General features: G+C 36.3%; 1 protein-coding gene and 1 long non-coding RNA gene across 2 annotated transcripts; one reads left to right on the forward strand and one right to left on the reverse strand.

The window, feature by feature from the left end:
• Positions 1-486: 486 nt before the first annotated feature.
• Positions 487-2998, reverse strand: LOC141649799 (transcription factor bHLH19-like). The gene is made up of 4 exons (XM_074458477.1): positions 2960-2998; positions 1817-2374; positions 1165-1542; positions 487-850 (listed from the first exon to the last, which is right to left on the reverse strand). Exons 1-4 carry the CDS (start codon positions 2996-2998, stop codon positions 776-778), a joined length of 1050 nt encoding a protein of 349 aa, XP_074314578.1. The 3' UTR covers positions 487-775.
• A 17713-nt stretch (positions 2999-20711) lies between these two features.
• LOC141646338 (uncharacterized) lies at positions 20712-21396 on the forward strand. Its single transcript, XR_012545515.1, has 4 exons — positions 20712-20747; positions 20931-20977; positions 21117-21144; positions 21345-21396. It is a non-coding gene; the product is annotated as an uncharacterized LOC141646338 (long non-coding RNA).
• The last annotated feature ends 2204 nt before the right edge of the window (positions 21397-23600 follow it).

A 23600-nucleotide genomic window follows, 5' to 3' on the forward strand; every position in this document is an offset into this window, starting at 1 on the left:
CTTTTTTTTTTTTAAAAACGAGATCAATACATTTTTACTCCTTTCGTTTTAATCATTTCTTTACTATTAATTAAATTCCCTAACAAAGAATACTTATATATTACTCAATCACTAGCTTTTAATTTTTGCATTTGAAGAGCACAATGACGACTTGACGCGTGGGACATAAAACTCAAGGTCGCATATAGAAACCTAGCTTAGAATAACTGATTATAACCTGAAAGCTCACTAATTATTTTAATAATTTGTGCATCAATCTCACAAGTCACAACAATATTCATAGGCATAGAGCGATTGTTCATTATCATTACCAAACCATATAACATACCCTACTCTCTTGATTCCGATCAATAGTTTACATTTATCTGGATTTATACAATTTAATTGACATCGTGAACGGAATACAAAAAAATTATTTGGCACTCCATACACTAAAAAAAAGGCAGAAAATTTTAAAAATTACAATATGATAATCATTCCCTGATTAGGACATACGCCAAAATTAAACTCTAGGCCATTTCTAATAACAAGAGGGTAATTAACGTAAACATGGTCTACTAGAGACCATATAAAAAACTTAGAAAAAAAAACCCTCTTGCAAAATGAACCCCTAGAGAAAATAGGCTATATATTTATGTATAGCTAACGCCTAATTAAGGGTATTTTAGATAAAGATGGAGTATTTACACCCTAATTAATTAAAGTGGACATCCATGGATGCTTGACAAATGCTTAATCACGTACTAATTAACTTCGGTTGTCGCAAAGAAGATGATCATATCAAACTCTTGAGGGCAGCACGCAAATGTCTTACTAGATCTTTGGCTGTCATATTAAACTCATACTTCATCTGCAAAAGAAAATGAAACTTCACATTTTAATTAATACTTTCTTAATTTGTGTTTAGTATCTGTTATTATTAGGGCTAGGTTAGTTACCATCAACATCCAAGTGATTAGTGTAGTTTACATCTTTGGTGTAAATGGAGATGAAAAACGGTTTTGGAGTCGAGGTTTTTTAACGAGATTTTAAATATTACTCCGTATTTCACTATGACTTTACCAGTCAACTGGTAAGAAGTTGTTCTAGCTTAATCACATAGAACTAAAAGCATAGGTTTTGTTGTCATTAATTCGAAAAATTGAGTGAATTAAGGAAAATTACCTTAGCAATGATAGTTACATCAAGAGATGAACCTCCAAAAGCCAAAGCACTACTATTTACCATCTCAAGATGGAGCTCCACAACTTGAGATATAAGTTTCTCGATGGTACCATTCTTCTTCTCACAATGGACTCTTATAAGAACATCTTTATCGGAAAACTTGGCTTCGATTTCAGGGTATGGACCGTCACATGAACCACCACCGGAGGAGCTTGCTTGAGCTAAACATTGTTCATCATCATCAATGACCCATGTTTTCTTCACAAACACGGCTGATTCACATGATTTCTTCTTTACTTCCTCTTCAAGTGTATTCGCTTTCGCTTGCAATTGTTTAACATATCTTATTGCGTCTCCTAGCACCGAAGCCTTGTCCATCTGTTCACAAATTAAAGTCACTTCCTTATTATACAATTAATAACTTCAAAAAATATCCAAAAAAGTATCACCCTTTTATTAGCTAAAATTGAAAAATTATAACCTAAAACCTTGGTCGTTTGTATCACACTGATTGATTTTACCAGTTAAGCTAGTTGACATATAAACGTACATGTGTCTATTTAATCTACGAATATAATAACATTTAATAAAATTATATGATGATGAGCTAAACAAAATAAAAGATAGGAAGTGAAAACATATGTGTATGTACCTTCTTGAGTCCAGGAATGATAGCTGATAAAGCAATGAACTGTTGGCTAAGTTTCTCTCGACGTCTCCTCTCAGCAAGAACATGTTCCTTATTAGAAGCCAAGCTAGGAGAAGAAGTGCTACAATTTTTCCTAGCAACTTGAGGGGTACCAATTATATAACTTTCTTTGTCAATTGACACTTCAGAAGACAACATCTCATTAGCAAAAGTAACACTAGACACCGCGATAGCCTCTTCTTTAGGCTTAACAAGATAATTCGAGTTGTTGCTGTTGTTGTTGTCGTCGTTGCTTGAATAACTGCCAAATGACAACATACTAGACTTGTATGAACTCCCATCATTTGTCTTCAATTGTTTCAAAATGGGTTTTTCGAAACATGTGAGATTAGCTTCATGTAATGATCTTTTGCAACTAAGAACTTGGTTGATATTGTTGTTGTTATTGTAAGATTGTTGATGGAAACCATGGTGGTTGTTATATGTAGGTAAAATTGGTTGCATGAATAAGTCTTCAATTGAGTTGAATTGATGAATGAAGCTAAGATCCTCCATTAAACCCTACAAAAAAACAATGTTATTTCAATGAAATTTGTTTTTTCTCAAACTATGTGTTTAAAACTCAAAAGTTGTATCTATGATTAGGTAGCTAACTACACTCATATATATAGAGAAGGAGATACCGAGATTGGGTACCATCTGGTGACACCCTATTATTATCCTTAAAGAAATTATTACTATCATATTATACAACTAATCATTTCTCTCTAATTGTATTTATAAATTTATAATCACAATTATGTACATGATCATGTTGTACAAAATCCCGGGAATTATTCATCAAATTACCCACTAACTAGTGTTGAGTTGGCAGATCATAAAGATCTTGATAGGATTTTATTTCATTTATCAAACGAGTATAATTAATGTCTAATTAATGATGATTATTTTAGAATAGTTGACATTATCTATCAAATAATGTTGCAATTTGGAAATATAACACACTAATCTAGGCTAAATTATCAAACCCTACTTGTGCAGATTATAATTCCAGTAATTATTGCACTAGACGGTCTTACTCTATGTGATAGTTTTTTAAACAAAAAGGAAACTGTTTCACAGTATAAGATCGTCTTAATTTCATACCAGATCTGTGTAGCCTGTGAGCATTGAAACAGCTTCCATAATTAGTAATGATGATCACGAAATTAAGCTTGTTAATTATGTTCAAAGAGATTATAGAAGAGAGATGAGAAAGAGAGAAGAGTGAGAGTATGATTAAGCTACAATTATGCACGACTGTTGCAAATTTATGGTGGGATTTGTTAAAATGTGAAAAGGGTTTTAATAATGAGATGATTAGCTAGCTAGTAAACAGTTAGCCCTGAATTATGGATTTCGCGTTATATTATAATTTTATATGTGCATGTTGGGTTTAAGCATACAAAGACATCTCAATGACAACAACATTACCTCATTTTGTTAGGAAAAAAAAAGCGTTTTTTTAACGTGTATTTTAAGAGCACATATTAATAATCTAAATATGAAGAGATTTATAAGATATTTGCATGAGATATTAACGTGAAGGGTACAAATTAAACAATTTTAACATAATGAGTGAGAATATTTTGCGTATCTTATTACATTTAGATTATTAACATAAAAGACAAAAATTAAAACACTTTTTATTTTATCTTAGTAATCTATTTAGCTTTTTAATTTGATACTACAAAATAATTTTTGTTGAGGTTAATTGATAATTCATTTTTATTTTGCCGGTTTAAATATCTTCAATAATAAGAGACATTAACCATAGTTAGTCTCCTCAAGCTTTCTTACGTCAAAATTAGAAGTAAACAAAGGACAAAAATAAAGCTAATATATATAATTAATATTTTGAGGCACACTCATATGAATCACATGGCTAATTACATTATTAAATTAAAGTATAATTAGTCGTTGTTGTAGCTAGCTACTTGCTAAGTACGTGAATAATTAAGCCTAGTCACAACGTCTCTACGCTTATCATACGCGTCTCCCTCAACACGATTGGACCACCTGGTTTTATCGTTTATGTGTTGAGTTTATGGATTCAAGTACCTAGGAGGGGGTGAATTAGGTACTCTTTTAAAAATTTTAACTTCAACTTTATTGGATTAAAGTAAGTTAAGTGAACAAAAGAGATTTGAGGATACTTTGAATAATATTGAAAGATTGAACAAGTATCACGATGAATGTTTGCTGAAGTATGAAAGCAACAATCGTTCTGACTGTATCTATTTGTCTCAGTTTGTGAAGTATGATGCAGATCAAATGCGACAAAGATGATGAATCATTACTTCTAAGTTTGAGCGAAACAAAAACAAACAAACAAAGTATAAAGAAGCGGAAATAAAATAAGCACTTGAACACGAGATTTTGAATTGGTTCGGCAAGAAACTCAAGTGCCTACGTCCAATCTACTTTTTATTACTTTCCTTTAGTGATCTACTCCGAAAACTAAAAGACCCTTGTAATAAAAGACGCCAACCTACTCCGGTTGCAAAGCTAGTACAAGAACTACTCCGTTCTATGACAAGCTAACTCGCAATCTACTCCGATTGCCAAGAGTTAAAGGACTACTCCGTCCTAGAACTCAATACTCACAACCTACTCCGGTTGCCAACTCACAACCTACTCCGGTTGTCAAGAGTAAAAGACTACTCCGTCCTAAACTCTTCTAACACACTTAAAATGTAAAGGATCAAGTTTCCACTAGCACATTCTTAACAAAGAATAGAGGTGGACAACTTTTACAAGATCAACACTTTTAAGCAAGAGAGTTTAGTATAGAGAAGCAACAGTGGCCACGACTGTAGAAACTGAAAGACACTTGAAGACTTTAAAACGATTTTGCAAGAGACACGATTTTAATCTTTTAAAAACACTTTGCAAAACATGAAAGAATTAATTCAGAAAGTCTTGAGGATTTAATGAGGAGGATGCACGGTTTATATAGAGGAGGTGAGTGAAGGGGTTGCTAGGGTTTTGAAGGGTCAAAGACCTCACATGTGAAGGACAATAGCAACCACCTAATAACTTGCACCAAAAAGGAGTCTTTTGCAAAGGAAGGAATAGAGAAAGAAGGTTTGAAAGACAACCTTAAATGCTCATGCTTTTTCAGAAAAACAAAGGATGTGAGACAAGTCACATGATGACAAGTTAGCACCAAAATGGCAAAAAGCAATTTTTGTTTTCTTAAAAACCAAAGGATTGAATTTGCATAAAGAGGAAACATTTTGAATAATTCAAACCACTCTTTAAAGAATACTACCTCCTTAATAAAATCAGATTTTTATCTTTGAAAATATAAGTCACGTGAAAGCATTTGAAAGAAAAAAGAAGCTTCAAGTTTCTACGAGTTGTGGCAAAGTCCACTCACCATTTGTATGCGTGTTAAAGCAACGATCATCCTGGATGTTTCTATTACTCTGCTATACTTAACTTTCTCACTTGTACATTAGATGACACATGACTAATTACAATGGGATTAGTAACAACTTCAACACTTCTTAATCCAAGCTTGATTACATCATTAATCCTGAAAAGGTAAACTAAGATAACACAAATCAAATGGGCATGTTATCATCAACATAAGGAACCCAACAAATTCCCCCTTTGATGATGACAAGCCCCAAACGAATGTATAAGCAATGTAAACACCTTGATTCAAGATTTTTAACAAGTAAGATCAAATGATAGAGAAGGGACAATATTACCTTACCAAGGGCAAAAACTAGAATCAAACTATCAAGACAATTTTACATTGCCTCAAACAAGAATCAAGCTAAGAAGGTTAGACAAGCCATTAGTTTAATCAATGAGCAAAGAGATTCAAAGCATGAGTTTACCTTTTCCCCCTCTTGACATCATCAAAAGGATAGGGATGTCACAAGCATTAGAGTGCAGATTTTTCATAAGAAAACACAAAAAGACACATGTAGATGTGACAAGGTAACAAGGTCAACATAAACAAAGATTAAGCATAGGCTAATCAAGGTTCAACAAAGCTAAATAGAGTTTAAAGTACACCACCAATTGTTCAAAATAACAAGCAATAAAACATAGTCTTAGAAAGGCACAACCAAGGGTGGAACAAAATGAAGGGATACGGGTAAAAGGTTAAAGGGCCGAGAGGGAATGGAAAGGCTAAGGAGAGGAGGCTTGTTCACCATCCGAGCCACTACCCAACGGATCATCATCCACATTAGCATCTTCACCAACCTCTTTTGTGGACACAAGAGTGGAAATAATATCCACCTCTCCACGAATGAGGTCCAAAGTAGAGGCAAGGGCCGAAATAGCCAAGTCCTTTTGGCGAGCATCTTCCCTAATCCACGCACCCAACTCAGCCACAGCATTAAGCACGTCCCGCATATTACCCGAGTTACCTTGACTTGATGACCCAACTTCCGGGTCCTTCTTAATTCTCACAGCAATTAACTCATCATTCTCAATTTTGATCAACATCTTCCCCATTTGGCCATCACTCATGGTATCACACATATCCAACGAACCCAAGCTAGTATTCACTAAAACCCCGTGTGCCTTGAGCACAACCGATAACCACATTCCATAGGGTAAATGAATCAAGCTAGAAGAAGGTCGACGAAGCTTGGTCGAGATAAGGTTAAAACGTTTAAACATTAGCCCAACTAGGTTCACCTTCTTGTGGGTAGCAATGTGATAGATCAAATATTGTAAGGCAATGGTGAGTTTTCCTCTATCACCCGAAGGATAAATTGAGCGACACAACATGTTAAAAATGATTCGAAGAGGAGGTGGGATTTGGGTGTTGCTCACGGGTCCGGGGGAGCCAGTTTTGGGACAAACGGTTTGAGCAATGCTAAGAGGTGAGGCATATGGTAAGGCTACCCAAGTTTCGGAGGGGAGTTTGTCATAGCCTCCAACAGGAATATTAAGAGCAGTAGCGAAATCAGATTGAGTCAGTTTTAAAGGCTTACCGTTCACCTTAGCTGTAACAAATTCTCCATACTTATCAACCCGTACCGTTGCAAAGAATTGAATCACTTCGCTCACAAATACCGGCTCACGCATTTCCAACAACTTCTCCCAACCTTGAGCTAAAACCATATCACGGACAGAGTGGAAAGCCGGCGGCTCGAACCAGTTTTGATTATACACCCGAGGAGAGTGAATTGCTTTAATGTTCATCAACCTTTCACAATTTTTGTAAATGGAAGTAGGGAGGTCGAGACTCTCAAGGTGAGCCCAAACAATGGCTAGATCCCACTTCGAGGTAAGGGAGACCGGATCTGAAGGAGCAAGGTAGACAAGCTTTTTCTTTGAAGGTTTCGATTTTTTCTGGGTAGGTTCATTCGGATTTTCAATTGGGATATCATCAATGGGATTATCAATGTTACTTTGTTCAATATTTTCGGAGATTGGGGGTAATTGAGAGGAGGAGGCTTTTTCTTTTCTCTTGTTGTTCTTTTTCGCCGGAGTCGGGTCAGACTCGCCGGATTTCGATGGGTTTTCGTTCAAATCAAATTCGGTTTCATCTTCGACATCTTCAACTAAAACAGTAGCCGGTTCAGAGGAGGAGCTAGGAACAGTGGAACTCTTCTTTCGACCACCACGAGTGCGTCTTCCTACCATTGTGGCGATGGGAATGTTGTCGGATGATGGTGGATCAGTGGTGTTCGGTGATGGTTGAGGGCTAGGAGGGTCTGGGTTTGTTGAAGGGGTCGTATTTGAGGTTTGTGGAGGGAAGGCGTAGGATGTTTTGACTGGAGTCATGGTTGGAGTTGGTGATATGGACGGTTTTGATGTGACAGGGGAGGTAATTTTGGTGGGTTTAATGGGTGTGTTAAATGATGTTTTTACCATGGTGGGTTAGGGTAGGTGATATGAGGGAATTGTGGATTTGGGAGATGGAGGGTTAGTGGGTTTAGGTAGTTTGGACGGGTAGTTGTAGGTGATGGGTTGTTAAATGATGTTTAATGGCCCATTAAATGATGTAGGAGAGGTGGTTGGCCCGTCTTAAACAAATTCAATTACTCGAAATAAAAACGCAAGGTAGCATATAATAAACGTAAATTTAGATATGAGGTTGAGTGATTACCGACTCACAAATACGGTGTCAATTTTGGTCCAAACATGATGTCAATGCACTTAGAACACTTAATAACATATATCCAAATTTAATTTAATCAATTAGGGAATTTTGTAAAACACATACTCAAAATCACAAGCTATTAATTAACCCAATTTCTAGTCTAAATTTCTCAAAATGTTCTCTTGCAAGTGGCTTAGTAAAGATATCGGCAATTTGATTTTCGGTCTTGCAAAAGATAAGTTTAATATGTCCTTTTTCCACATGATCACGAATAAAATGGTGACGAATATCAATATGCTTGGTTTTAGAGTGTTGAATAGGATTTTTGGAAATATTTATTGCACTCGTATTATCACACATTAAAGGAATGGAGTCAAAAATAATACCAAAATCCAAGAGTTGTTGTTTTACCCAAAGGAGTTGAGAACAACAATGTGCCGCGCTAACGTACTCACTTTCGGCCGTAGAAAGAGCTACCGTGTTTTGTTTCTTTGAGGCCCAAGAAGTCAAGCAAGGACCCAAGAACGTTGCAATTCCGGAGGTACTCTTTCTATCCACCGTGCACCCCGCATAGTCCGCGTCCGAAAAGCCTATAAGATCAAAAGGACAATGTAAAGGGTACCATAGGTAAAGATTTTGTGTTCCAATCAAATACCGAAGAATTCGTTTAACGGCTTTGAAATGTGATTCTTTCGGATTTGCTTGGAACCTAGCACATAAACATACGCTAAAGAGAATGTCGGGACGACTTGCGGTCAAGTAAAGAAGCGAGCCTATCATACCTCTATACACCTTATCACTAACATTCTTACCGAGTTCATCCTTGTCCAATTTGGACCCGGCCACCATAGGTGTATCATGAGGCTTACCATTAGTCATCCCAAATTTCTTAAGCATTTCTTTGATATACTTTTGTTGATGGATCATGATTCCATCCTTTGATTGCTTAATTTGGAGCCCAAGGAAGAATCCTAGCTCACCCATCATGCTCATTTCAAACTCCGATTTCATTAGTTCCGAAAAATATAAGTAAAGGAGTTCATTTGTTGCACCAAATATAATGTCATCAACATATACTTGTACAACCAACAGTTCTTCACATCGGATCGTTGCTTCAAGAACAATGTTTTGTCAACGGAGCCTCTTTTAAAACCATTTTCAATAAGGAATTTAGACAATCTATCATACCAACATCTTGGTGCTTGTTTTAAACCATAAAGAGCTTTGTCTAATTTGAAAACATGGTTAGGCAAATCATTGTTCTCAAAACCCGGTGGTTGCTCTACAAAGACATCTTCTTCCAAATATCCATTTAAGAAAGCGGTTTTAACATCCATTTGGAAGAGTTTAATGCCTTTGTGAGCCGCAAAACTATAAGCAATCGTATGGCCTCAAGTCTAGCTACCGGTGCATAGGTTTCATCGTAATCAATACCCTCTTGTTGGTTATAACCTTGCACCACTAGTCTAGCCTTGTTCCTTACAATTTCTCCCGAGTCATCAAGCTTGTTGCGAAAGACCCACCTAGTACCAATGACGGTACGATTAGGCGGTCTAGGGACTAAGTGCCATACCTCATTTCTTTTGAATTGATTGAGCTCATCTTGCATGGCAAGCACCAGTCTGCATCGATCAAGGCGATCGTTACATTTGAAGGCTCAATTTGAGATAGGAAGGCATTATGAGCACAATACTCATTGAGGTGAGCGAGTTTGTTGACGGATGATCTTGTTCGAATTCCCGAGTTGAGATCACTTGTGAGATTAGTGAGTGGATGAGAGCTTTGATGTTTCCACTTCTTTGGAACAAAGGTTTCTTGTTCCCCCTCACCGCATCGATCCACGTGATTGTTTCCATTGGCCTCGGAAGGTTCTTCATCCTCACTGTTTTGGTTTTCTTGATTACGGAGGTAGAAGCAACGGATCGTTGGGTCCGTTGCTTCCAGAGAGGAATCGAAGTACTACGTGTTCCCCCCGAGTTGTTGCTCTCCTTTGATGGCGCAGATCTCGTGTCCGTTGCAATTCGGTCTTTGGGAGCTTCTTCATCCGTGAACACGAAGTCTTTTCGAACAAGACCAATCTCAAATTCATCGTCCTCATCCTCATCATCATTATCCATGTTTTGTACCTGTCCAAGCACACTAGATTCATCAAAAATGACATGGATGCTTTCTTCAATTAACAAGGTTCGTTTATTGTAAACTTTATAGGCCTTGCTATGATCGGAGTACCCAATAAATACTCCTTCATCACTACGTGGATCGAACTTACCCAAGTTGTTTTTACCATTGTTGTGAACAAAACATTTGCTTCCAAAACATCTAAAATATGAAATGTTGGGTTTTCTTCCACGCAATGATTCATAGGGAGTTTTATTTAAAATACTCCTTATCATGACACGATTATAAATGTAGCAAGCGGTATTTACCGCTTCGGCCCAAAAGTTCTTAGGCAACTTACTAGTTAATAACATTGTTCTAGCCATTCCTTCAAGGGTCCTATTCATCCTTTCAACCACACCATTTTGTTGTGGGGTTCTAGGAGCCGAGAAGTTATGGTCTACACCATTGTCATCACAATAAGCACCAAATGATGAGTTTTCGAATTCGGTTCCATGATCGGTTCTTATTGAAACAAGTTTTAAACCAAGTTTATTTTGAATTTTCTTTAACCAAATTAGAAACTCATCAAATGTCTCATCCTTAGAGCTTAGGAAGAGTGCCCAAACAAACCTAGAGTAATCATCAACAATGACACACACATAACGACTACCACCTCTACTTCTAGTTCTCATTGGTCCACACAAGTCGATATGTAAAAGTTGCAAAGGTTGAGATGTACTCATAATTCTTTTGGATTTGAAGGAACTTTTAACATGTTTACCTCTAGCACATTCATCACATACTTTATCAATTTCAAACTTTATATTAGGAATGCCTTCAACCAAATCAAGTCTTTTAAGGGTATTAAGAGTTTTTGTACTAACATGACCAAACCTTTTATGCCATAACCAAGGATCATTGTTCATTACACTCATGCAAGACATGGTGTGACCGGATAGAGAGTTCAAATTAGTTAAGTAAACATCTTTGACACGTCTTCCTTCGAGTATTAGTTCATTAGTAGTGGCATCAAAAATTCGACACATATTAGCATGAAATTCAACAACATTACCCTTATCACAAAGTTGAGAAATACTAAGGAGATTATGTTTCAAACCTTTGACAAGCCGCACATTGTCGACACAAAGTAAGGATGACTTACCAACTTTTCCAATACCAATTACTTCACCTTTCTTGTTGTCGCCAAACCTTACCGTGCCACCATCATATGCTTTAAGTGAGAGGAATTGGCTTCTATCACCCGTCATGTGACGAGAGCATCCACTATCCAAGTACCAATTGCGGCCGCCTCTCACCAAGCCCTACACAAGATTAGTTTTTGAGTTTAGGAACCCAAATGAATTTGGGTCCCTTTTTGTGATCAACATAACTTGTGGTGTCTTTCTTAATGTCCATTTCTTTTATTGCTTTGGTGTTCTTATCAATGTCATCAAAACGTTTTGTACAACCATTAAAAACATGACCATTGTCACCACAATAATTGCAAATGATGTATTCGGGAAGACCTACATACTTCCTTCCTCTAAAATCGTTTTTAGGCTTCTCGGATGTGATCGGTCGACTGTTCCATTTGAACCCCAAACCAGCAGATTTCTCACACTTCTCGGTTTGATTCGTGAGGAAGTTTAACACGGTTTGACTTCCTTCCCATTTTTCAGTGATGTTCTTAGCATTAACAAGTTCATTGGTCAAGTCATGGACACGTGAGAGAAGATGCAAGTTCTTTTCTTTTTCTCTTTTAAGTTCATCATTGTTAGCACTTTCTATGGACAATCTTTTCTCAACAATGAAGTCATGGGTGTGATTGTTGAGCTTAGACACGAGATAAATGATTCTTTCTTTGGAGTCCTCATATTTAGATGTCATCTCGTCAAGTCTCTTGCTTAGATCAACGATTTCATCGGATCTATGGTGAGGTGAAGACTTAGAAGTGCTACATTCGGGCATACCTTTTTGAAAGAAAGTAAGCCTATCATGGAGATCTTCTATTTCATTCTTGAGACAAACAACCTCACTTTTAAGACACTCATTTTCATTTTCCAACCATTCACTTTTTCTTTTAAACTTGTCTAAGTCGTGGTCAGAAGCAACAGTCTTAGAGACTGTTTCTCTTAAGCCAACAACTTCAACTACAAGGTCGTAGATCTCATTTTCAAGACCATCTTTGTCCTTCAAAATGTCATCACGTTCCTTGGTTAGTTGGGAAACTTGCATCACCAAAGTTGTGTTGACATTTTCAAGGTCAAGGACGTCCGTGGGGGTCAACCTAAGACGCTCTAGTTCTTTAGTCAAATGTTTGTTTAACTTGTTGACTCTTTTGACTTCATTATATGCCTCGAAGTAGACAGTGACGTGATCTGTTGCTTTTAGTTCATTTTTCGATTAAAGTTCTCTTGAGCAATTTCCTCAATCTCATTTTGCATAATATCAAGCTTATTAGTTTGAGACCGACACTTATCAAAAAGTTGATCAAGAAGCTTACATACTTTCTCTTTGGAGTAAGTTCTAGCCTTGGCCTTTAGATTGTTTACCTCGTTGTCGGAATCGGAGTCGGAATCGTCGGGGTTAGCCATGAGACATCTTAAGTGTTCAAGTTTTGGGTTTTTTGAGACTTTTTCTTTATCATGATTTGCAAGACACATTTTAGCCTCAAGTTCCTCCTCGATGAGTTCCTCATCTTCCTCGGAGTCGGACATTCCCCATATAGCACTCATGACTCTATGTTTGTAGTCCTTTTTAACCTTTTCTCTTCTTTCCTTAGATTTGATTTCTTCCCACTTGGGACATTCTTTAATTTGATGAGTTTTATCACCACATTTAAAGCATCCCATGGTGGAAGTAGGTCGTCTCTTAGGAAAGCGTTTTTTAGAGTAATTATTAGTGAACTTTTTGTTACCTTGGCCATTGACCAACCCGGCTAAGTTTCTTGTGAACATAGCAAACTCGTCTTCCTCCTCATCTTCTTCATCACTTGGAGAAGATGTGAGGGCGAGACTCTTTTCCTTTGATGACTCACTAGAATGCTTATCGAGATTAAACTCGTGAGCCATTAGTGATCCCATTAGTTCATGAAGAGATAGGGTTGACAAGTCTTTAGCTTCCTCTATGGCGGTGACTTTAGGTTGCCATTTAGGGGTTAGACTACGAAGGATTTTTCGAATGATGTCCTCGGACTCGAAATTCCTTCCTAGACTTTGAAGCTCATTAATAATACAAGAAAAACGAGAAGAGAAACTATTTAAAGACTCGTCCTTTGACATTCTAAACATTTCATATTGTTGCATGAGAAGGTCAATACGGTGTTTTCTTACTTGGGACGTCCCTTCATATGCAAGTACAAGGGAATCCCAAATAGATTTTGCCGTAGGACACCCGGAGATCCGACTAACTTCCCCCTCACCAACACAACGTTGAAGAATCGACATTGCTTTGGAATTCTTTTCGGCAAGCTTGAAGTCGTTCTCATTGTAATTTCTTTCCTCTTTTGTCTTGGTGAAACCGTTAAGAATATCGGTTTCCTCAATAACGAGAGGTCCATTTTGGATGATGTTCCAACATTGATAATCGATACTTTTGATGTAATGTTCCATTTTGAGTTTCCACCAACCAAAATTCGCACCGGTAAAGACCGGGATCTTGGAGTGTTTCTCGGAATCCATTACCCACGAATCAAACTCTAAGGCGGTTAGCCTCGATCAAGAGCACGAGGCTCTGATACCAATTGTTGAGTTTATGGATTCAAGTACCTAAGAGGGGGAGGGGGTGAATTAGGTACTCTTTTAAAAATTTTAACTTCAACTTTATTGGATTAAAGTAAGTTAAGTGAACAAAAGAGATTTGAGGATACTTTGAATAATATTGAAAGATTGAACAAGTATCACGATGAATGTTTGCTGAAGTATGAAAGCAACAATCGTTCTGACTGTATCTATTTGTCTCAGTTTGTGAAGTATGATCGCAGATCAAATGCGACAAAGATGATGAATTACTTCTAAGTTTGAGCGAAACAAAAACAAACAAACAAAGTATAAAGCAGCGGAAATAAAATAAGCACTTGAACACGAGATTTTGAATTGGTTCGGCAAGAAACTCAAGTGCCTACGTCCAATCTACTTTTTATTACTTTCCTTTAGTGATCTACTCCGAAAACTAAAAGACCCTTGTAATAAAAGACGCCAACCTACTCCGGTTGCAAAGCTAGTACAAGAACTACTCCGTTCTATGACAAGCTAACTCGCAATCTACTCCGATTGCCAAGAGTTAAAGGACTACTCCGTCCTAGAACTCAATACTCACAACCTACTCCGGTTGCCAACTCACAACCTACTCCGGTTGTCAAGAGTAAAAGACTACTCCGTCCTAAACTCTTCTAACACACTTAAAATGTAAAGGATCAAGTTTCCACTAGCACATTCTTAACAAAGAATAGAGGTGGACAACTTTTACAAGATCAACACTTTTAAGCAAGAGAGTTTAGTATAGAGAAGCAACAATGTACACGATCGTAGAAACCGAAAGACACTTGAAGACTTTAAAACGATTTTGCAAGAGACACGATTTTAATCTTTTAAAAACACTTTGCAAAACATGAAAGAATTAATTCAGAAAGTCTTGAGGATTTAATGAGGAGGATGCACGGTTTATATAGAGGAGGTGAGTGAAGGGGTTGCTAGGGTTTTGAAGGGTCAAAGACCTCACATGTGAAGGACAATAGCAACCACCTAATAACTTGCACCAAAAAGGAGTCTTTTGCAAAGGAAGGAATAGAGAAAGAAGGTTTGAAAGACAACCTTAAATGCTCATGCTTTTTCAGAAAAACAAAGGATGTGAGACAAGTCACATGATGACAAGTTAGCACCAAAATGGCAAAAAGCAATTTTTGTTTTCTTAAAAACCAAAGGATTGAATTTGCATAAAGAGGAAACATTTTGAATAATTCAAACCACTCTTTAAAGAATACTACCTCCTTAATAAAATCAGATTTTTATCTTTGAAAATATAAGTCACGTGAAAGCATTTGAAAGAAAAAAGAAGCTTCAAGTTTCTACGAGTTGTGGCAAAGTCCACTCACCAGATATGCGTGTTAAAGCGTGATATCCTGACTGCATTTCTATTACTCTTTATACTTAACTTTCTCACTTGTACATTAGATGACACATGACTAATTACAATGGGATTAGTAACAACTTCAACACTTCTTAATCCAAGCTTGATTACATCATTAATCCTGAAAAGGTAAACTAAGATAACACAAATCAAATGGGCATGTTATCATCAACATAAGGAACCCAACATTATGTTTCTTAGTCAATCCGTCAAATGAGGTTGCTTTATTTACTGTTGTAAATAGTAACTAACATGTGATCAAAATCAGGGTAAAATTCCACCTCTCGTGGACTATGGAAAAGGTGTCCAATGATTTGGGAGGCCTGTCAAAAAGATTAAAATTTCAGTTAATCGGAAAATTAAATTTTGATACTCGATGTTACTCAAACGGTGACATTTATTTTACTTACTGAAAACAAATACCGAACTCCGTATATAGGAGTATGTTAGACCATTGTTATAACGAAAATCTAATGTCTTCTTATCCATAGTCATCACATTAAAGTTTTAAAATCTTGTTAGATTCATAATTAGGGTAAAAATGGCCTGATATCTTGATAAGTGAGAACCTTTTAAATTTGTTATTAGACGATCCTGATTATGTACACTTTTTAACTTACGACATCGTATTAACTTCTATTCCTTTTTAAATGATTGACATAATATATAAGATGATGTCTAATTTTCACTTACAATTTTACATTTATTTTTTAGTATAAGAAAAGTTCATTGATGAAATGTACCTCCGACAATATTTTCTTTACTCGAAAATTAAAGTAAAGTAACATGTACATGTCTTCCATACAAGTAATTTTTCGAATGATCGTGACATCGTCATTACAACTTTCGTAGCAAATTATAAACTAAATTTTAGAAAAAAAAGTTTTATGCCTAATAATTAAGATTGAGAAAACGTAAAAATAGGGGTGACTGAAGTCTTCAACTCTATTTGTAATCATTGATAATTGTCTGTTGAAGAAAAACAAAGCCACAATTTGACCAATTAATAGTTACAGCCGAAATCTATAGAGAGCCACTATTTGGCCGGCTGATAATATATGCTTGAATTCAAGTTCAAGCCTGAAACGTCATTGGGGCAAGAATGGTCAAAACAATATCTCAAATCTTACATTTTTTTTTGGACAAATGTAAACCATTATATTAAAGAAAATGAAAACAGAAGTGTCAAATACAAAGACAAGTACAAGTACAACAGTAAATTAACCAGTAGCTAAACTAACCGACCAGTTACGGCGTGAGCGAAGGAATGTGCGAATTCCACGTAATGAATTACGCACGTCAATTGGGACTCGCTTTTGAGAAGCCAGAACTGAACATAATTTTTGTGATGAAACGATAAAAGCAATATCAGTGAAAGTAGAACACTCTTGAGTTTTCATAAACTGGTACAATGCGTGAGAATGCGCCGCGAAGGAAGAGGAAGCACGCATATAGAAGATCTTAGGCAAGCAAGAGTCAGATACAACAGTAGCCATATATCCGTCCTGAAAATAACTCCTGCAACTCAAATCTTACATGTGAATGGAACGTTTATGGTTTGATTCCTAGAATTTACAAAGCCACATATACTTTCCATTTCGGTATATGACTTTTTTTTTCATAAAGTAAAAAAAAAAAAATTGCGAGAAATTACACATTCGATCTAATTGAATAAGTTTTTTTTGCTACCATTCTGATCTATACATGATTTATTTGGAAAGTGAATTTATAGAGGAACTATTACCGCACCTTGTTCCTACCATTGCTCCCTTCCTGTCCCATCCCTCCTCAGGGACGTCTAATGCTCTGTACTGCCACTAGCGCTGGAACCTGGCCTTCGGTTTTGATCACTGAATTTATAAGTTTTATTGATAAAGTTCAATACAAACTTTGAAGTATAGCTGTATATAGTACACTTATATATTTATATTTGGGACCTCATTCTATTATAGTGGTGAACAAGACTTCCATTTGTGAAAAGACGCCCTTGTCCCTCCTCCCTCCTATTTCCTTTTTCCACAGGCAGCCACAACTCACTGGTTCCCACCGACCCATTCCCTTGCCGCCCCCTCATCACTACCATCACCCTTCCCCAACAACGATCCTCTAATTTAAACCCCATTGAAAAATTTAAACCCTAATAAAACAAAAAAAAACAATTACTTTACTTCTATAACTTAATCCGCCACCCCAATTCGTTGAGAAAACGAAGTAACATATGAGAATTAAGATCTATAATTAATAGGTTTTGAAAGAAATTGATTAGATTTTAGAAGAAAATTTACATAAAAAACCACTACTATGTTAATTTATGGTGAATAAATATTCATAAAATAATGGGTGAATTGATAAAAACACCCTTTTAAGTACCAAAATTTCAAAATTACACCCCTTTATGTTTTTTTTACAAAATTACACCCATAAACTTCTATTTCCTTAAAATTTGATACCCGTTTAATTATCCGGTCAAACAAAGTTATAAACTGACTATTTTGCCCCTGACTTATATACAACTTATCATTTACCCCATTCATTTTTACATAGTCATTTCTCTATCCCAAAACTAAAATTAGGTTAAATCCTAAATTTTCCCCAAAATTAATCCAATGTCTTCCCTCTCAACCTTTTATCATCCAATGTCTTCCATCTCAATGTCCCACATTGATTCACGCCTGCTATTGCATACTTCTTTCCCATTGCCATGAATCATTAACTTAGCCCTAAATCTTGCTAGCCAACACTTTCCATAGCTGATATGAACATTCAAAGTCCTTAGAACATGTGATTGAAAGGACTTCAATTTCCAATCAATGTTACTCTTCCAAAAATCAAGAAACTTCTCAGCCAAATACTCACTCGACAGCTTTCTATTGTACCTTGACAGCCCACAATGGTCTCGCCATTAATGGTCAATCAACTCCTTGTAGATTTTGGTAGATTTATTATGATTTTGGATGATAAAAGCTAAGGTTGAGATGGAAGACATTGGATTAATTTTGAGGAAAATTTAGGATTTAACCTAATTTTAGTTTGGGGATAGAGAAATGACTGTGTAAAAATAAATGGGTAAATAATAAGTTGTATATAAGTCAGGGGCAAAACAGTCAGTTTATAATTTTGTTTGACCGGATAATTAGACGGGTATCAAATTTTAAGGAAATAGAAGTTTATGGGTGTAATTTTGTAAAAAAAACATAAAGGGGTGTAATTTTGAAATTTTGGTACTTAAAGGGGTGTTTTTATCAATTCACCCTAAAATAATAGATCATCCTGTCAATCCCTAATTAGAACATAAAGACATATAACCTAGTTAATGCTTCTAAATTTTGTCTTGCTCCCCGTCCAAATAATCGATCACCATCACAATGCAATCATGGATGACTTCAAACATATATCTAATTCGTTGGATGATATGCTTATAGAATTTTAATTAAGAAGCCTATTTTTGTCGTCGTTATTGTTAATCCATATTTTTTTTAAAATTTTTAGCCTATACCTAGGGTTCATGTCTCAATTTCCGATTCTCTCTTTTCTAAAGAGTAACTACCTGAACCTAGTCTCGAGTTCACGACTAACCATTTACACGACTAAACATTATACTCCGTATCTGACTACAACAAGTTAGTCCACTCCAAGAACTTATTTTCACTAAGAGCATGTACATTGAAGAGTATGGTTTCATCCTCTTATTTTTTCTCTTTCATTCTACATTTTTGACACATCATACTCTCTTTCATTTACCCCACTTTCCACTATCTCCTTCCTCTTTCTCTCTTTGTGTCCACATCAAAGAGGATGCTACCTTCCTCTCCTCTTTCACCATTTAAATATAATTTTATCTCTTATTTGGCACAAGGGCCAAGACAAGAACATCCTCTATTTATAGAGGATGTCATCCTCTTCCTCTTCAAAGAGGATGCTAAGAGTATGCACCCACATTGAAGAGGACATCCTCTTAGCACTCTCTCTCATCTAAGAGGATGATCCATCCTCTTCAATGTGGGTGCTCTAACTCTGTATTATACTAGTACAATAGTAGAATAGTAGTGGACCATTTTTGATATTAGGGGTTGTTTGGTGGACAATTGAAAGATGGGGGTTCCCATGAAATAAAATTCATATGATTTTGCAATTCATGTGAATTGCAAAAAAGTTGTTTGGTTGGGATCAGGGGCGAAGCCACCTAGTAGCAAGGGGTGGCGGTCGCTACCCCAAACTTTAAAAAAATGGTTTAGAAGACGGATTTTTGCTACCCCAAATATTGCTGAATAACTAATAAGTAAATGTTATCTCATTAAGTGTATAATAAACATTGTGGTTCAATGGTAAAATGTTTTGGTTTCCAACCTAGCTCCATGGTTGGGATATGGGAACTCAATTCATGTGTGAAGTTCCACTTACCAAGGGGGGTTAGGTAAATGACTTCCAACATTATGGAGGAATTGGAGTTCCATAGGACCTCCAACTTCCCATTAATTGGGTAACCAAACAAGACCTCATTTTTGCACTTCCTAGGAACTTCCAATTCACATGAATTTGGAATGAACCAAACAACCTCTAGGTTAACAAGACCTCATTTTCTTTAATAACACTATTTTTAATTATCACTCCATTATTCAATTCTCATTCATCAACAAATTACCCTATTTCTCTTAACCATTTGTTTGTCTTTATATTCTTACTAAATGTATTTTAATCAAAGACAATTGTCTCTTTTCTATCATTTACAAAGTGTATCCTAAACTCTTAAAAAGTTTAAACTCCCTACTACTATTCATATGAATAGTACCACTGAAATCCTCACCCTCCGTTGGTTCTTCCTTTTCAATCTACTCCCTCCATCTCTCTATTACTTCTAACCACTACTTTACGACACTCTTTGTATCCACTCTTTTCCATCTCAGTTATCTTCACTCCTCAACAGCTCGTCGATCTCTCTAACCCTTAATCTCCCTTTTCCCGATTCTCATTTATTGTTTCTGTTGATTTGCTTTTGGTGATTATTGCTATTTCTGTAGATCTAATTGTTTTGTTGTTATTTGTGGTTCTGGTTACAGGGAGTTGTTGTGGCGGCGGTGATAGTGCTACATGTGTTTCTTGTAATTCTCCTAAAAGGTTAGCGAATTAGCTACTAAATTATTGATTTTGTTAATGTGTTTGAGTTTCGTTTAGTTGAGAATTTAGTTATAATAGTCCATTTATTGGGTATTGATTGTTGTTGGTGTTGTCTGAAATGGTGGATACTTACCTTATCTTGGTCGTTTTTTTATTTTGGGGTTATCATTGTTAGATTGTTCAGTTGTTAATGTTGTTTTTGTGTTAGATCTGGGTTTATGAATTAGTGGTTCTGGACTCTTTATTACCGATACTGTTAGTTTTGTTCCTGCAACTATTGTTGGTGATTTCTGCTGTTATTATCAGTGAGTTGTACATTTTTTTCTTATAGGGTTTAAGAGTTCGATGCTTTTTTGTGTCTTCAAAGTGTGTGCCTTCTAATTAAATTTTGGTCGATTTCTGCTGTTATTATCACTGAGTTGTACGTTTTTTACATATAGGGTTTAAGAGTTCGATGCACCTGTGTCTTCAAAGGTGTGCCTTCTAATTAAATTTTGGACTCAAACATTTTTTAAACCTAAAAATGGGTTATTTGCTCCTGATGACTGACAGTGTTGTTATGGTCAGAGTTGTTGTTGTTGTTGCTGCTGGTGTTTCTTTTGTTTTTGATTTTTTCTGTTGTGAATTTTTTCATTGTTTCTGTTGTTTTGCGTATAGGTTTAAGGAGCTGGGAACATCTTTCAAGGTGTGGGTTATTAACCGAGGTATTGGTTGTTTATTCTTAATGTCTAACAGTGTTGTTGTCTTCAGTAGTGTTGTTATTGTTGTTGTGGATGGTGTTTCCATTGCTGTAGTTTTTACTGTTGTGATAACTTCACTGATTCCGTCGTTGTTTTGACGTAGGTCTAAGGAGCTTGGAACATCTTTCAAGGTGCGGCTCTTTTTTCCTTTTGGGTGTAAACCATTTGGGTTAGTGGTGTGGCTTATTAACCGAAGTATTGGTTGTTTATTCTTAATGTCTATGGTGTTGTTGTCGTCGTTGTGTTGTTGTTGTTGTTGTGGATGGTGTTTCCATTGCTATAGTTATTCTGTTGAGATAACTTCACTGATTCTGTCGTTGTTTTGACATAGGTCCAAGGAGCTTGGAACGTCTTTCAAGGTGCGGCTCTGTTTTCCTTTTGGGTGTAAACCATTTGGGTTCATGGTGTGGCTTATTAACCGAAGTATTGGTTGTTTATTGTTAATGTCTAACAGTGTTGTTGTCGTCAGTGTTGTTGTTGTTATTGCGGATGGTGTTTCCATTGCTATAGTTTTGACTGTTGTGAGAACTTCACTGGTTCCGTCGTTGTTTTGACATAGGTCTAAGGAGCTTGGAACGTCTTTCAAGGTGCGGCTCTTTTTTCCTTTTGGGTGTAAAACATTTTGGTAAATGATTATTTTGCGCTTTTGAGTTCGAGTTTGTCCAATTTTTAAAAACTTTTTTATACGTTTGCTAATGATGTTGCCGTTCTCACATGTATTACTAATTACTAATTTGGGTACTTTGAGAGTGCGGAATGCTTGTCTTATTATGGTTTGCTATCGAGCGTTATGATTGTTTGGTGATTTGCTACACATGATGCCGCAATTGGATGTGGGTTTTTTTTTTTTTTTTTTTTTTTTTTGGGGGGGGTTTACTCTCTCTTGTTTTAGGAAAACAAAATTTAAAAGCAATTTCTAACTGTGTGACTATTTTTTTTTTGGAGCCTTAACTTTTTATATTTTTTGTTTATACTTTTATTATTAAATAATGTCATTCCATTGTTTTTTTTTTGGGGGGGGGTTTACTCTCTCTCTTGTTTTAGGAAAACAAAATTTAAAAGCAATTTCTAAACTGTAAGCGACTATTTTTTTGTGGAGCCTTAACTTTTTATATTTTTTTGTTTATACTTTTATTATTAAATAATGTCATTCCTTGCATTTATAGGAGGGTTTGTCTGGTAGGCATTCCCATGATTTGCTGGTTAAATACATGGGAACGTTTGTTTACGCAAGCGTTGATAACAAGTTTACCAGTGCTTGCGATGTTGGCCATGTTTTTTTCCTGGGATTGGAAGTCTCTAGCCAGCGGCCACGCCATAAAAGTTAGTTGTGCGGTTTTTTTGGGAAAACAACTTTTAGAGTATTTTTAAAAAAACAAATAGATGCGTTCCTTGCATTTATAAATGTTTTTCTCCCAGGAAAACACATAATTTCGCAAAAAATACATGGGAATGTTTGATGACATCAACGTTGATAGCAAGTTTACCGTGCAATGCTTGGCAGGTGACTTGCTGAAACTTTTTTTGTTTTAGTGCGTTCTTTTAAGGGCTTTACCTTGTGACAAGTGCAATTGTTCTCCTTCAAATACCAGGTGCTGCTGCATCCTCGGGAGACGGCCGCTAATTGTACGTCTCACGGCAGAGCTATCTATAGACATGGAATTTTCTTTGGGGTTTAGCTTTAGATTAGGAGGAGCAAACCTTTAGGTAATCTTTTTCTAGAGTGTTTTTTAATGCGGTCCTTTTTAGTTACCCTTTAAAAAATAAAAATGATATTCTTGCCCTGGCTGTCACCAGAACCTTCCCCTGACTGATTGCAGAAGAACCATAATTACTATTTAGCGGTTCTGGAAAACAAAAAAGGGGTTCGTTTGATCACGTCAAACATCTCTATGTTGTGAAAGGAGTGCTGCCGGAATTGCCTAACAGTGGTGAGGCATCTTTTCTCAAGTTGAAAATAGACGAATAGTGTGAACCGTGTGCCCCCTCCACTTTCTGCGCACGCAGACTTCTAACCATAAGGTTGACAATACCGCAATGACAATTGCACTTACGCACGTCCCAATTCTAATTAGCTTCCCTTTTTCGGATATCGATTCTTCAAAAAAAAAAAATAGTAAAGCTTGCGTACATATGTAATTGCTCTGATTATAAGATGGGTAGACTATTGTTGTGTTGGCATCTTTGTATGGGTGTTTAAATCTGAATACCCCTAAAGTGGGAATGTATTCCTATGCTTTTTAAATGTGAGAGTTTAATGGCTATCTTGCTAATAGTGTTGTAAAGTTCATAGTTTAAGTTAGTGGTTACTATATATGCTGGTAGATTTAAATCGGCGTTCTAGATTTTCATTTGTTGTGAGGCTTAAAAAGTACACCAAACTCTAAATGTCAGGCATGTGAAGTGCGTAAATGAGTTTTTTTTTCTTTGTTTTACTCTTTGGGTGTGGGAGGAATGGTGTTGTGTGGACCAATGTGCTTTGCTTGTCGGCATGCATTATTAGTTTTCTGTCGTTCCTGAACGTCCCGTTAGGTCAATATACCTCACTGCTTTATTTGATATCAGAACCTGGTTATCTTAATTCCTA

Source organism: Silene latifolia, chromosome 3 (assembly GCF_048544455.1).
Source record: "Silene latifolia isolate original U9 population chromosome 3, ASM4854445v1, whole genome shotgun sequence".
Classification (NCBI taxonomy): domain Eukaryota; kingdom Viridiplantae; phylum Streptophyta; class Magnoliopsida; order Caryophyllales; family Caryophyllaceae; genus Silene; species Silene latifolia.